At 45.4% G+C, this 13,910-nt stretch overlaps 1 protein-coding gene across 1 annotated transcript in view; it reads right to left on the bottom strand.

Moving 5' to 3' along the window:
• Positions 1–12,264, bottom strand: part of WNT3A (Wnt family member 3A) — a 102,616-nt gene extending 90,352 nt beyond the window's left edge. The window contains exon 1 of the mRNA XM_054515640.1: positions 12,194–12,264. Within this exon, the coding sequence (XP_054371615.1) occupies positions 12,194–12,264 (71 nt within the window). The remainder of the gene's footprint in view (positions 1–12,193) is intronic.
• Positions 12,265–13,910: the final 1,646 nt, after the last annotated feature.

Here is a 13,910-nt window from a genome sequence, read left to right as displayed (position 1 = left end):
ATGCCCAGCGGGATTTTCCTGACACTCAGGGGGTTTTGGATGGGCTCCTCCCTGTCCACACTGTCCCATTCCTTCCCAGCCACAGCAGGCTCAGGGAAAAAAGGGAATTTCCCTTGTGTCCCTCAGCCTGCTGAGGATTTAGATTTATTTTCTGTCACAGCCCTGTCTAGCAACAGGCCCCATTGTTGTTCTCCTGGGGGCAGAGGGACAGACTGAATGGAAGGCTTGGCAAGTGTTCAAGGAGCTCCTTTCCTGCTTCCCACCCCTCCATTAGACATTGGAAATATCTCTATTAGACATCAGAAATATCTCTATTAGATATTGGAAATATCTCTATCAGACATTGGAAATATCTCTATTAAACATTGGAAATACCTCTATTAGACATTAGAAATATCTCTATTAGACATTGGAAATATCTCTTTTAGACACTGGAAATATCTCTATTAAACATTAGAAATATCTCTATTAGATATTGGAAATATCTCTATTAAACATTGGAAATACATCTATTAGACATTAGAAATATCTCTATTAGACATTGGAAATATCTCTTTTAGACACTGGAAATATCTCTATTAAACATTAGAAATATCTCTATTAGACATTGGAAATATCTCTATTAGACACTGGAAATATCTCTATCAGACATTGGAAATATCTCTATCAGACATTGGAAATATCTCTATCAGATATTAGAAATATCTCTATTAGACACTGGAAATATCTCTATTAAACATTAGAAATATCTCTATTAGATATTGGAAATACCTCTATTAGACACTGGAAATATCTCTATTAGACATTGGAAATATCTCTATTAGACGCTGGAAATATCTCTATCAGACATTGGAAATATCTCTATTAGATATTGGAACTATCTCTATTAGACATTAGAAATATCTCTATTAGATATTGGAAATATCTCCAATAGATATTGGAAATATCTCCATTAGACATTGGAAATACCTCTATTAGACATTGGAAATATCTCTATTAGACACTGGAAATATCTCTATCAGACATTGGAAATATCTCCATTAGATATTGGAAATATCTCTATTAGACATTAGAAATATCTCTATTAGATATTGGAAATATCTCTATTAGACATTGGAAATATCTCCATTAGATATTGGAAATATCTCTATCAGACATTGGAAATATCTCCATTAGATATTGGAAATATCTCTATTAGACATTAGAAATATCTCTATTAGATATTGGAAATATCTCTATTAGACAAGGTGAAGCCCTCTGGAAGCACAAGGAGCTCCTGCTCTGCTCAGAGAAATTTGGATTTGTCTCCCAGGCTCAGCTGCAGCAGAGATGGGCTCTGCCTTTTCTCCCTGCTGGGAATTCTGTTGGATAAAGCTGACTGCCCTGGAAAGATGGGTGTGCATAATTTTTGCTATAAAACTGCCTCTTCCAGCAGAAATACAAACCTGCAAAGTGAAATAAGAGGTACGGACTGGGAAAAGGTGGGAAGGGTTTGATTTCAGAGCACTGAGAGCAAAGCAGAGTCAGAGGAATTCTTGAAATGCAGAAACATTGTGCCTGTGTCCCTCTGCCAAGATAACTGTCAGGACAGGGAAATCACTTCAAATCTCTCCTTTAGAAGCTTTGAGATAAAGTTCTATCACAATCTGGAGGTAATGACTTGTGGGTGTGACTGGGGGACTCTGGATGTGTCCAAGAGCACGAGGAGGATGCATTTGCTCTCTGGAGTGTCCTGGATTAAAGGCAGGAGTAAATATTTTACAGAGGAAGCTGCAAAACCCTCAAAAACCCCAAAATATTGAGAGCCTCAATATTTCACAGAGGAAGCTGCTGAGGCTTTCAGCAGCTGGGCCGAGACAGGACAAAAGATGAATTTCCAGAGAGGGGCGGTCTAAAGGTTTTTAGGACCAACCTGGATGTCATGAATGCTCCTGCACCCATTCCAATACACCAACGAGCACTGAAGAGATTATAAAATACAGAGAAATGATGGATAAAAAGTCCATGACCCATTTGACCCACGTGAACTCATGCCTGGCAATGGAAATGATGGATTTTAACAACTAGGAAATGGGCAAGTGTGCAAAGGCTTTTGGTTTTGGGTATGTTCTGACCAAAGCTGGATGATGTTGGTGGAGGTACCTCTGAGCTGGTCTCCTCACCCAAGCTGGCACAGAGGACTTCACCAGCCAGGCTCCAGCAAACACCTGAGACAGGAACTGCACCAGGAGAAAGCGCCCAGCTCTCCTCAAAGAAAGGAGCCAGGAGCCCCTGGCTTGGAGGGAGACGTGGAAATTGCAGCCACGGGGTGGGTGAAGAGAATTCCACCTGAGGCTTGGCCTGCAGATGGACATGGAGTCATGCTGAGGTGCTCTGGGGTTTTCTCAGCTGCTGCCAAGGAAGGAGCAGGTCACCAGTGGGTTGTGAGCAATCCCTGCCAGGCCTCTGAGGATGCTCAGGGTGTCACAGCCCCTCAGCCTGGCATGGGCTCCTGGTGGGAACCTGGCCATGCCCATCTGGGGGCTGGATGCCGTTACAGGGAGGCCTGTTTGAACTGGGAACACTGGGAATGGTGCCTGGAGACCATTGGATAACACCCAAACCTGTGACGAACCCCAGGGCAGGCTGGAAATGTGAGAGGCTGCCCTGCCCTGAGCTTGAGGAAGAGCTGAGGCACTCCCTGAGCCTTCTCCAACACACTTAGAGCCTACAGAACCCCACGGGAGAGGAGAAATGACCCTCCCAGACACCTGGAACCCTTTGCAAGGCGAGTGAGGTGAGAAGGGAACCAGCCACGTGCTCTGATGCGACTTTGCTGGCAAAACCTGAGAGTGCCAAGGTGCAACAGGAGAAAATAATTTCAAAGCATGAAGGAATATCCACCTTGGGAAAGGGCAAGAGCATCCCTTCTATTAATTATCACTGAATCCATGGAAGAATAACTGAGAGGTTTGACACCAGGACAGAAATTGTGCTGAGGAGGAGACCAAAGGCACCTGGGACTCCTTTGATGGCCCAGTCTCTACAAATGCAAAGCTCCCTCTCGGCAGCAGCAGCAGCAGCACCCAGATGGGAAAGGGGCTGTGAATATGCAGGTGACAAACCACCAAGAGGGACAAACAGCACCTTTGTGATGCAGAACAGCCTCCCCTGGCTCCCAGGCTGCCTTTAAAGCCGTGCCCTATGTTAGGAGTTGAGAACAAGGCAGTTAATGCATCAGCTCTCCTTCCCTCCCCTTGAACTGATGGATTTTTAGAGCTTGTGCTAAGACAACAGGACTCAAATCCTGTCCCTTTTAAAGGGACAAAAGGGAAAAGAGAATGGATGGCACAGGATGGATGGAAAGAGCTGGCAAGGATATTTTCATGTGTGGCTCTTCTGCAAGACCAACCCCAGACCCAGTCCAGGAAAGCTCTGATGGATACTCCATGGGAAGGCTCCTGCCTGGGTGCTCCTCCAGCTCCAATATTAAACCCCACTGAACCATCCATGCTCTGGGCTGTGACAGCAAAGAAGAGATGGTTTTAGAGAGACCTTTTGGGCTGGGGACACTCCTGCTGCAGCCTTGGCTGGGCACGGGGAGGAGACCTGTGTGCTCTGGCCAGTGCTTCTGCCCTGCCATTAAAGCCCCTTCCTTCCACAGATTCCCAGAATTCCCAGAATGACCAGGTTGGAAGAGACCTTCAAGATCATCATTGAGGCCTTTTAATAAATCCCTACTCTATTACAGAATCACAGAATTACACAAGGTTGGAAGAGACCTTCAAGACCATCCAGTCCAACCCAGCCCCAACAGCTCAACCAAACCCTGGCCCCCAGTGCCACATCCAGGCTTTGTTAAACACACCCAGGCATGGGGACTCCACCACCTCCCCGGGCAGCCATTCCAGAACTTTCTCACTCTTTCTGTGAAAAACTTTTCCCTGCTATCCAACCTGTATTTCCCTTTGTGCAGCTTGAGGCTGTTTCCCCCATATTCCAGTGGGTTTAACCCCAGTTTAACCTGTCTGGGCAGAAATCACCAAGCTCCACACTACCAGAACTCTGTGGGTGCCTCTCCAGAACCTTCTCCTTCCCAGCCACGACCTCCAGACCTCCCTCATCCTCCTCCCCTCTTTGCAGCCACACTGTTCATCCCCACAGGATCTTCTTTGGGCAGCAGTATGACGCCAGGGCTGCTCTGGGAAGGGAATTTCCCCGTGGATGGGGTGGGACCTGTCCATCCCTGCTGGCAGGACACCCCAGGTGTGCTGCCCATGCCGGGAACAGCTCCCAGGGGCCCATCCTGACTCGGTGCCCGCAGGATTCCCCTGGTGCTGGGTGCTGTCATTATCCCAACAAACGCCTTTGAAATGCAGCCGGGCCCTTTGAGTCAGCACTCCAGGAATCCTGAGCAAGGGCACAACCCCTGCTTGTCCCGGTTGGATTTTCCTGCCCTCCCGTGTGGCATTCACATTCTCTGGAAAAATCCCTTTGCACCCAGGATTTTTCTTCTGGGAAGCTGAGAAGCCTCAGAAAAAGGAAAATAATTATTCTCCCATTTGCCTCTCCTGTGTTTTGCTCACATGTGGAATGTGTTTGGAGATTGTTTCATTGGATTCTGCTGTGAGTTGTTTTCACTCTTTGGCCAATCAGGGTCAAGCTGGGACAGGACTCTGGAGAGAGTCAGGAGTTTTCATTATTATCTTTTAGCATTCAGTATCTTTTCTGTATTCTTTAGTATAGTATATTATGGTATAGTATTATAGTATTATAGTATATTATAGTATTAAATATATAGCATATTATAGGATTATATATATAGTATATAGTATATAAAAATATATAATATATATTCTATATATTTAGAATATATATAATATATATAATATATAATATATAATATTTTATATGCATATTTATATTATATATAGTATTATAGCATAGTATTCTTTAATATAATATAGCTATATACTATAGTATAGTATATATAGCATTATATATAGCATATTATAGTATTTTTATATATTATATATAATAAAATATATTATATATTCTATATATTTAGAATATATAGAATATATTATATAAAATAAAATATATAATATATATTCTATATATTTATAATATATATATTATAAAATAAAATATATTCTATATATTCATAATATATATTATAAATATATATTTATAATATATTTATAATATATAATAAATATATATAATACATATATATATTTTATATATATATATAGTATTATAGTATAGTATACTTTAATATAGCACCATAAAATAATAAATTAGCCTTCTGAGAACATGGAGTAAGATCCATCATTCCTCCCTGCCACAAGGGACCCCACAAATACAACACTCCTGTGCATGCAAAGGACAAGCATCTGCTCCTCATGAGGTCTAAGGTGGAATAATCCCCTCCTCCTGTGCCCATGCTGAGCACCAGTGGTGCAGGGATTGGTGCAGGGGCTGCAGCAGCAGCAGCAGTTGCTGCATGGCTGGAGCTGGGTGGGAGGGAATTGGGATGCAAGCAGGAAAGGGATCCCACGGGGTTGGGATGGAGGCACCAGTGAGTCAGCCTGACTTCCCCTGCTGCAATCAGCAAGCCTTGATTTTCAGAATCCATCAGAATTTCTTTATTTCCTTCTCTAGGAGACACCACAGTGAAAATCAAAGCTCCACCATCCTGAATCTTTTAGAAAGGAAGTTCAAAAAGTCTTTTTTGGCCAACAGAAAGCAATGTGATTCCCATCCCTCAGTCCCAGCTACCCTGGTTGAAGGTGTCTCTGCTCACTGCAAGACCAGTTGACTTTTAAAAGGTTCCTTCCAACCCAAACTATTCCAAGCGCTCAAAACTTTTCCAGAAAGAATTCTCAGAGGTGTTCAAATGTCTGCAAAGGACAGGTTCCACCTCCAGGGCTACCTGGAAACAACTGGAGAGCAAAAGGATTCACTTTTCTCTGAGTTAGGAAAGGCTTTTTATTGGATGCAATTCCTTCAGCCAGTGCTTTGAATATTGAGTTGCTGGTTTTCAGGTTAATTTCTCTAATAAAGTCCTCTTAAAATGGAAAGGAAGAATCAATTAATACGTAGCAGAACAAAACAGTTTGATAAAATGAGTCTGAAAGCTGAGCAGATGAGGGATTTGGGATTTTCTTTAGCACACACCAGGCTCTCTGGGGAAATCCCAGCCCTCCCCATGCTTCAAACAGGGACTTCTTGCTAAAACCTTGCAAAATTTTCAGTTCCTGCTGAGAAAAAACCCTCCTGGTATGATCCTGGTTCAGCTATTAATCTCACCACAACTGGCCAAAAAGAACAACACAAACACCATCAGCGTTTGTTTCTGCAGTCCCACCAAAAAAGATGGAGATGGGAAATGATTTCCCTTCCCCTTTGCACACAGTATGGACAAGAACTGGTTTTTACCACTTAAATCTTCACTGAAAGATCCCTGGACCCTTCTCCCTGTGCCCCTGTGCTGCTGCTTGGGTGCAAAGCACCCATCCCAAATCCCACCTGGGGCCAGAGCTGGTGTCTGAGAGGGGCCCAAACCATCGCTCTGTGATTAATCTCTGCCTGGAAAAACAGGGCTGGGTCAGATGCTGCTGTCATGGAGATAACACAGGTACAAAAAGGCAATTCCAAGGTTTGGGACAGGGATGGATGCAGAGCAATTGCACTGCTCCACTTGTTGGAATCCAAAATGCAGGGAACTCTCAGAACGTTGAGCCTGGGAGCCAAAGCTGAGAGTTAAACCCAGATTTGATCTGAGACCTTGGAAAAGGCTTCCCAACTGAGGTGCTAGAAGTGAGAATGTGGATTTATAGTTTAAAGCAGAGACATGTTAAGCTAAGTAGAAGAAAGTTTAGAGTTTAAGATACAGAAAAAATAAATGTAGTTACAAAGGTAATGAGAAGTTTTCGTAGGTTTGTGTGCCATAAAATGATTGGCTAAGAAATCTTACAATGTAGCATGGATCCATAAGACTAAATATTTAAGGATTGGGTCAAAAGCATAAATATTCTTGTTGGCAGTATTTTATTGGTCAACAACTCCTTAAAAAGTCTTTAACTGAGGGTCTTGTGACCTTCTGAGCCATGCAGTGAAGATGTGAGCTGAGCTCACCCTTCCTGCCTATGTAGAAGACAAGAAAAATAAATCCCATCACCAAAACCAACTGAGAGGCCCTGTCCCTAACTCATCCAAAATTCCCACGTACCCTGATGGATTTTGACATCTCACCACGACCTGCTGCAGGAGGGGAGGAGACACAAGTGAATTCCAGCCCCTCAGCCCAGCCAATGGAGCAGAGGAGTGGGGAGATGCAACTCACACCTGGGAGCTGCAGAGATGGCTCCAGAGGAGCCCTGGTGGCAGCTCCTGGCTGGGCTGGCCCTCAGGTGACCTCCCAGGGATGATCACCCCAAGGCAAGCAGGGCTGGGCTTGGTTCTGCAGAGCAGGATTGGGCTTCTCACAGCAGCCAGAGCCTGGCCTGGGCTCCTCTCACTTTAAAACAGGGGCTGTTCCACCCACATTGAAGGGGACAAATCCCAGGAAAGAACAGAGAGCACAAGGCAGGAGCTCATCCTTGCACTGCTGCTGCTGTGGGGATGCCACAGTGTGGCTGTTCCAGTTGTGGGTTTCTCTGGGTCTGGATTGAAGGCACTTGAGACAGTAGTTCATGTTCACACTCAGGTGTTTATTATTTCTTATCAGTAAAACAGCCTCACTGCTGGGAGTTCAGCAGCTTTTCATTAGAAGGCACAAAATGGCCAATAATCTCTTGTTCCATGGCCTTCTCAGACTAAACTGTCCAATTCAGAGCTGACACCTGGATTATTTTCCCTTTGAACCCAATCACTGATCCCACAGAGCTGCAATGGGGACTTTTCTGCCCAATTACAAAATGCCACCCAAACCCATGGAGAAGGAGGAAGAAGAAGCATGGAGCAGAAACCCAGGATGACACCCTGTGCCCTCCATCTTGCTGCCATCCACAACACACTAAAAACCCCAAAAACCTCAATTTCTCACCCAGTGACACACCTGCACTGCTCTCTATAATCTATTTCACACTTTTGTGGGTTCCAGTCTATCTTGAAGTCTGGGAAACTTTCTCCATGGATGAGGGTCAGAGTCAGTGCTGCCCTGGGGGTCAGGGCACCCCAGAGCAGACACAGAAACATTCCCAGTGCCCTGGGTTTCCACACCACAGAGCAGGGACAGGCTCAGGTGCTGCACTGAGCATTGCTGCAGTGATGTCCCTGCTGTTGGTGGGGCCCCCTCAACCTCACAACTCCTGAGTTGCAAAAAAATACAGAGCAAAGAGCTGCTGGATCCCTCTCCCCAGCCCTCCCAGAAAGGGGATCCTGCAGGACATCACATCCTGCTGCAGGGATCAGGAAATCCATGGAGCTGCTGGGGAACGAGAGCAAAGCCAGGCAGGGAAATGTCTCCACGCACTGCCCCATCCTCCACAGGCCTGGCACCTCCAGGAACACTCCTCACTCCTCAGCCCAACATTCCCAGCTTCTCACGGGGCTGCTCCCATCCCACCTCACTCTGGCTGTGACACAGGGGCTGTGAGAGGGGACAGGAGCCCCAGCAGGGCAGGGGAAGGGACAGACTCTGCTGCCCAGGGTGATGCCACCACACCAAATCCTGTTGTTCCACTAGAACTCCTCTTGCCATCCCTCTCCAGGCACGGAATTTAACCCCACACGTCCCCAAGCTGCCTCACACCCAGCAGAAACGATGCCAGTGACTTTTTCCTACAGCCAAGGGGTCTCCCTGTATTTCCAGCTCAGCCCAGAGAGCCTCTCCTGGGATGATTTCCCCCAGAAACAGCATCCTGGGCTGCAGGAGGAGAAGATTCCCATCATGGAAGCTCTGTGTTAATTGTTATTGAATTTTTTTTCCCTTTCTGAATCATTTCTGCCCACTGGCTGCGTTCAGACCAAGTCAGGCCACTTAGCGCAGACAGAAAAATAAAATAAATAAATAAATAAAATAAAATTAAAGGCTTGGTTCCCCCCCCCCCCCCCATTCCATGTGGAGTCAGTCAAGGCAGTGCAAGCAAGCTGGAAAAAGTTTAAATTCTGCTCATGCTGCTCCTGTGACTCCCCACAGACCCCAGGCTGCCCCAGGACAGGGAACAGGTTACATTTAATCCTCCCTTCCCCAGGAATTTTGCTTCAGAATTCCCTCAGCCTTCCTTCGCTCATTCCTATCTCTTTTTTTTTTTTTTGAACAAACCAAAAAATGAACAGCACTAACTTTAAAAAAAAAAAAAAAAAGCAGCAAAACCCGAAAATTATCTGATTTTTGCAGTTAATCTGGCCCCCTGGGTGTGGGAGAGCCTGTTGCTGCTCTAGGTTGAGCAGCTCAGTGCTGCACTGCACTGGGGAAGATCTTGTGAGGTTTCTGAGGCACAATGAACCCCTCCAGCACATCCCCAAAACCCCAAAACATCAATCCCAACAGCAGCCAGCCCCTCTTCTTGGATTATTTTTAAACCATTATTTCCTAAGCTTCTTCTATCCTAGTTTAGAAATGAATTATTTGCTGATTTTTTTTTTTAATTATTTTTTAAGGAACTCACTGAGCCTCCCTTCCCACCCCCAGCATCATCAGGGAGGGATTTTTTCCTTTTTCCTCCACGGAACTTTTCCCAAAAGCTCCCAGGAATGTGGGAATCTGCTTGGTCTGGCTCAGACAGGTGCCCTGTGCCGTGCTGGGAGCAGCAATTTCAACAGCACAGCCTAAAAATGAGCTGTGAGAGGGCAGACACGACTTACAACACCTGATCCTCTGAGAAATTTACATTTTGGGACAGCAATGAAGCAAAACTCCCAGGAAAATATCATTTCTCAGTCCCTGTTTTTCTGCATGGATTTTCTCCAAGTGTAAATATCCACAGGATGAGATGATGCTTTAATTAGAAACGATTTAGTGGGGAGGGGGGCACAATCTGGGGCTGGTAAATGACAGATTTTCTGCTCTAAACACCCAAAGTTCATGGTGAGCTGATAGAGGGCATTGTGACCAGACTAAAAAAATTCCCGGTTCTCTCTTCCAAAAAAAATAATAGAAAAACAACAACAAAACAACAACAAAACAACAACAAAACAACAACAAACCAACAACAAAACAACAACAAAACAAAAGGAGGAGCGGGACACGACGACATGAGAATCAAATCAAGCAGCAGGGTGGATTTTGGGTGGATCTGGGAGCCCCTGGGCTGGCCTGGGAGAGAAGGAATTTGGGATGTGCATCCTGGGGACCCCAGGGCCACCTTGCAGACCCCAAATCCCACATCCCCAGGGCTCTGCAGCCACAGGGGTGGGCTCATAGCTCGCTTGGGGAGGCATAAAGAGGGAAAGGTTGGGGAGGAATCAAGAGGGAAAGGGCTGGGAGGGCGAGGGGGAATTTGGGCAGCCAATGCAGCAGCTCCGGGCCTCTCCCGCGACTCCCCCAGCCCAGTCCAGCCCTGCTTTGCATTTCCATGGCCTGAGGGGGTTTGTCCTTGCGAAAGAACCGTCTGAGAGCGCTGCTGGCAGCGGGGAGAAGCCAGCCCGGAGCCCGCAGTGCCACCGCTGCTGTCGCACCTGAGGATGCCCCGGCTCGGGTGGCGCCTCCTGCCCCCCTTCCCAGAGCCTTTTTCCCATCTTTTCCCAATTTCCCGCAGCTCCGGGGACCGGGAGGACACGGGGGACACGGGGGGACAAGGGGGGACAAGGGGGGACAAGGGGGTCGGACCGCGCTCCCCTGGCCGGGTGACAAGCGAATATTTATGTCGGTATTGGAGGAATGCGTTTCCTTCTCCAATCAGGAATGCGAGCAGAGTTTCTAATTATAAGTTAGATGGTGGCTGGGAATAAAAGATTGCTTTTTAATGACTCCCGTCCAGGTGCTCTCTCCTCGCTCTGCCTGTCTTCCCAAGCACACATTTGCATTTTATTGCTGCTTTTTTTTTTTCTTCTTTTTTTTTTTTTTTCTTTCCTCCCATCCCAACGAATTCCCTGCTTTCAGGCATACCTGAAATAGTTGGAGAGGCTGCTGCCTTCACCACCCTCTCTCACCTCTGCACCGCCGGACAGGGGGGACCGCGCATCCCGCACCCGCACCCGCGGACGGGGCGGGGGGGGGCAGCGAGGATTCATTAAAAAATTCATTAAAAAATTCATTAAAAAATTCATTAACAGCACGGGGATGATGATTTTTTTTTGTTGTTTTTTTTTAAAGGGGGGGGGAAGCTTTTCACAGCCCCCTGGCTCAGCCCGCGGAGCCTCCCTGCGTTAGGGCTTCCCCGAGCGAGCGCAATTAGCTGCGCGGGTAATTAGAGCCGATCGTGCGCGTACATGCCTTGCCCAGCACCATTTGCTTTTCGTGGGGGAGCGAGAGAGAAAAGGCTCTTAAAGGCGTAGGGTGCAGAGCGAGGAAAAAAGGAGGAAAAGCGGCGAAACCCCCCCCCAAAAAAACGAGGTGCGCATCCCCGCGCTAAGGGCGCGCGGATTCTGCGCGGATTCTGCGCGGATTTTGCGCGGATTTTGCCTCCCCCGGCCCCGACCTTGCTGTTCCTTCCCCCAGCTTCACCTCCTTTTTCTTCCCGTTTCCCACCCCTATTTTTCTTTTTATATATATATATTTTTTTTAATATACCCCTCAATATTTCTTAAAGCGAAAGGGCTGCGGCGGGGGTGGGGTGGGGGGGGGGAATAAAAGCAAATAAAAGGCACCCAAAAGTTTTGCTGCTTTCCCCCCCTTCCTTCCACCTGACTAGCTCGAAATCACCTTGAAATGCTCATGTCAACTTCTATCATTATCTCTTTAATTCAGGCAGCGCCTTTTGTTCTTCACAGGAGAGGATCAAAGCGCTCAGAGAGAAAAAAAAAAAAATAAAAACTTTCCGATCGCTCCCTCTCGCTCTCTCTCTTTTACAGTAGGAGAAGGAGAGATCAGGTATAACCCAGTCAAAATAAACAAAGTGAATGCATAAATAAAAGAGGTGAAATGCAGGTTCTAAGAACTTGCTGGCGCTGGAACAATCCCACCTCTTTAGCTGAGTGGCAACGAAAGGAGAATTTCAAGTCATCTTTAAGCGCAGGGGTTGCAGAGAAAACAGAGGAGGGGAAAAATAAATGAAAATGAGCGAAAAAAAAAAAAAAAAAAAAGAAGAAGAAGAATAAAACTTACCACCAGATTGGGTAACTTGACAGAGCCTGACTCAACCCACAAAGAAACAGGAAATATCCAAAAGAGGCCATTGATGAAAAGTTGTCTTTCTTTTTTTTTTTTTTTTTTAACCAGAGTTGCCAAAAACCTTCCTTTCTTCTGAGGCAGGGTGATGATTTTAATAATAATAATAATAATAATAATAACAATAATTTAAACCAAAAAAAAAAAAAAAAAGTCAAATGAAGTGAACTCGACCCGACCAGGTAAATCCTCTCTTGCTTCCTTCTACTACTCTCAAGGGAAAAAAAAATCCCAGAGAGGTAAAAAACTCTTCTCTCAGCCAAGACACTGAAGGCAAATATTAAAAAAAAAAAAAAAAAAAAAAAAAAAAAAAAAGGAAAAAAAAAAAAAGTTTGAAGTAGCTCTCTTAAAAAGGACCCAATCAGCACTTATTGCCAAAGGGAGAATTCTGATGCTTTGGCTTGTTCTGTCAATCAGGAGCGTGAAGTCAGGAATGAGCTAATTGCGAGGAGATAGTGTTTTAATACTCATTAGGGGGCACGTTGGCCCACAAGCCAAGGGATAAAATGTAGTTTTAAAAAGGGGAAGGAAGATTTAGGGGGTTTAAATAGACAGGGGGGACCCCTGTGGATTTGGGTAGCTATAACAACCTGCCCGGATTTCACTCCCTGGGTCGAAGCTACTAAAATGCAAAAAAAAAAAAAAAAAAAAAAAAAAAAAAAAAAGTGTGAAAGGTTTTTTGTTTTTTTTTTTTTCCTTCTTCTTCTTCTTTTAAAAATTAGTATTTTCTCAATTTTCTCCTTCTTGCCATTCTGTCTTCTTCTTCTTCTCAAAGCCCCATTTCCTCACGGGGACCGTTGGGATGCATTTGAAGCAAAACTTTCTAGAAACTTTCGCTTGGTGTCTTTTTGGGGGCTTTTTTTCCTCCTTTTTTCATAGAAAAAAACCAAAAAAAAAACAAAAAAAAAGAGGATTTCCACCCAGGCACGCAGCCCCCTTCCCCACCAGTCCAAGCAGCCGCAGATCCAAGAGCTCCACTGAAGACATCTGCTAAAAAATCGACTTTTTCCATGCAAATCTCCAAAGGGCTCCTTCAGCTCATCCCAATTTCCAGGAATCCCAGCCCCGGACATTGGGAAGGCGCCGCTGCAACGACTTCATCCACCAGATCCACCCCACAGGGCACCAGTAATTGAGCTCTTTTTTAATTTCTCTCTCGACGAATTGTCCCAATTTCTCTCTTTTCAGCGCCGGTGGTGGGGGGTGATTTCTGCCGTCCCAAAAATTCGGATTTTTTTTTTTTTTTTGCCATAGGGCAGAAAATAACCAAAAAAAAAAAAAAAAAAAGGAGGTGTGTGTGGGGGGGGAATCATTATTAATATTATTATTATGAAGATGTAGCTCCTCGATTCCCGGTCCGTGGTGGGATTTGCTGCTGCTCTGGAACATATTGGTTAAAGCTGGCTGGGGCTGGGAGCAAGTGTCACCCACAGCTGACAGGCGTCCCCTTCCCCTGGCTCATTTGAAAGGGGCTGGAGAGGCGAAAAGAGGGGATGGAGGCATTGCCTGAGCGAGGAGATATTTCTCCCGATCCTCTTTTCCATGGTTTTATATCTATATATATTTTATATATAGATATATTTAATTTTTTTTTTGTTGTAGCTGCTTGCTGCCTGTTTTGGTTTTGTTTTTTTTTTTTTTTTTCCTGGGTTTT

This window comes from Molothrus ater, chromosome 1, assembly GCF_012460135.2.
Source record: "Molothrus ater isolate BHLD 08-10-18 breed brown headed cowbird chromosome 1, BPBGC_Mater_1.1, whole genome shotgun sequence".
Classification (NCBI taxonomy): Eukaryota; Metazoa; Chordata; class Aves; order Passeriformes; family Icteridae; genus Molothrus; species Molothrus ater.
The sequence above is the reverse complement of the archived record's forward strand: the minus strand, read 5'-3'. Positions and strand labels throughout refer to the sequence as shown.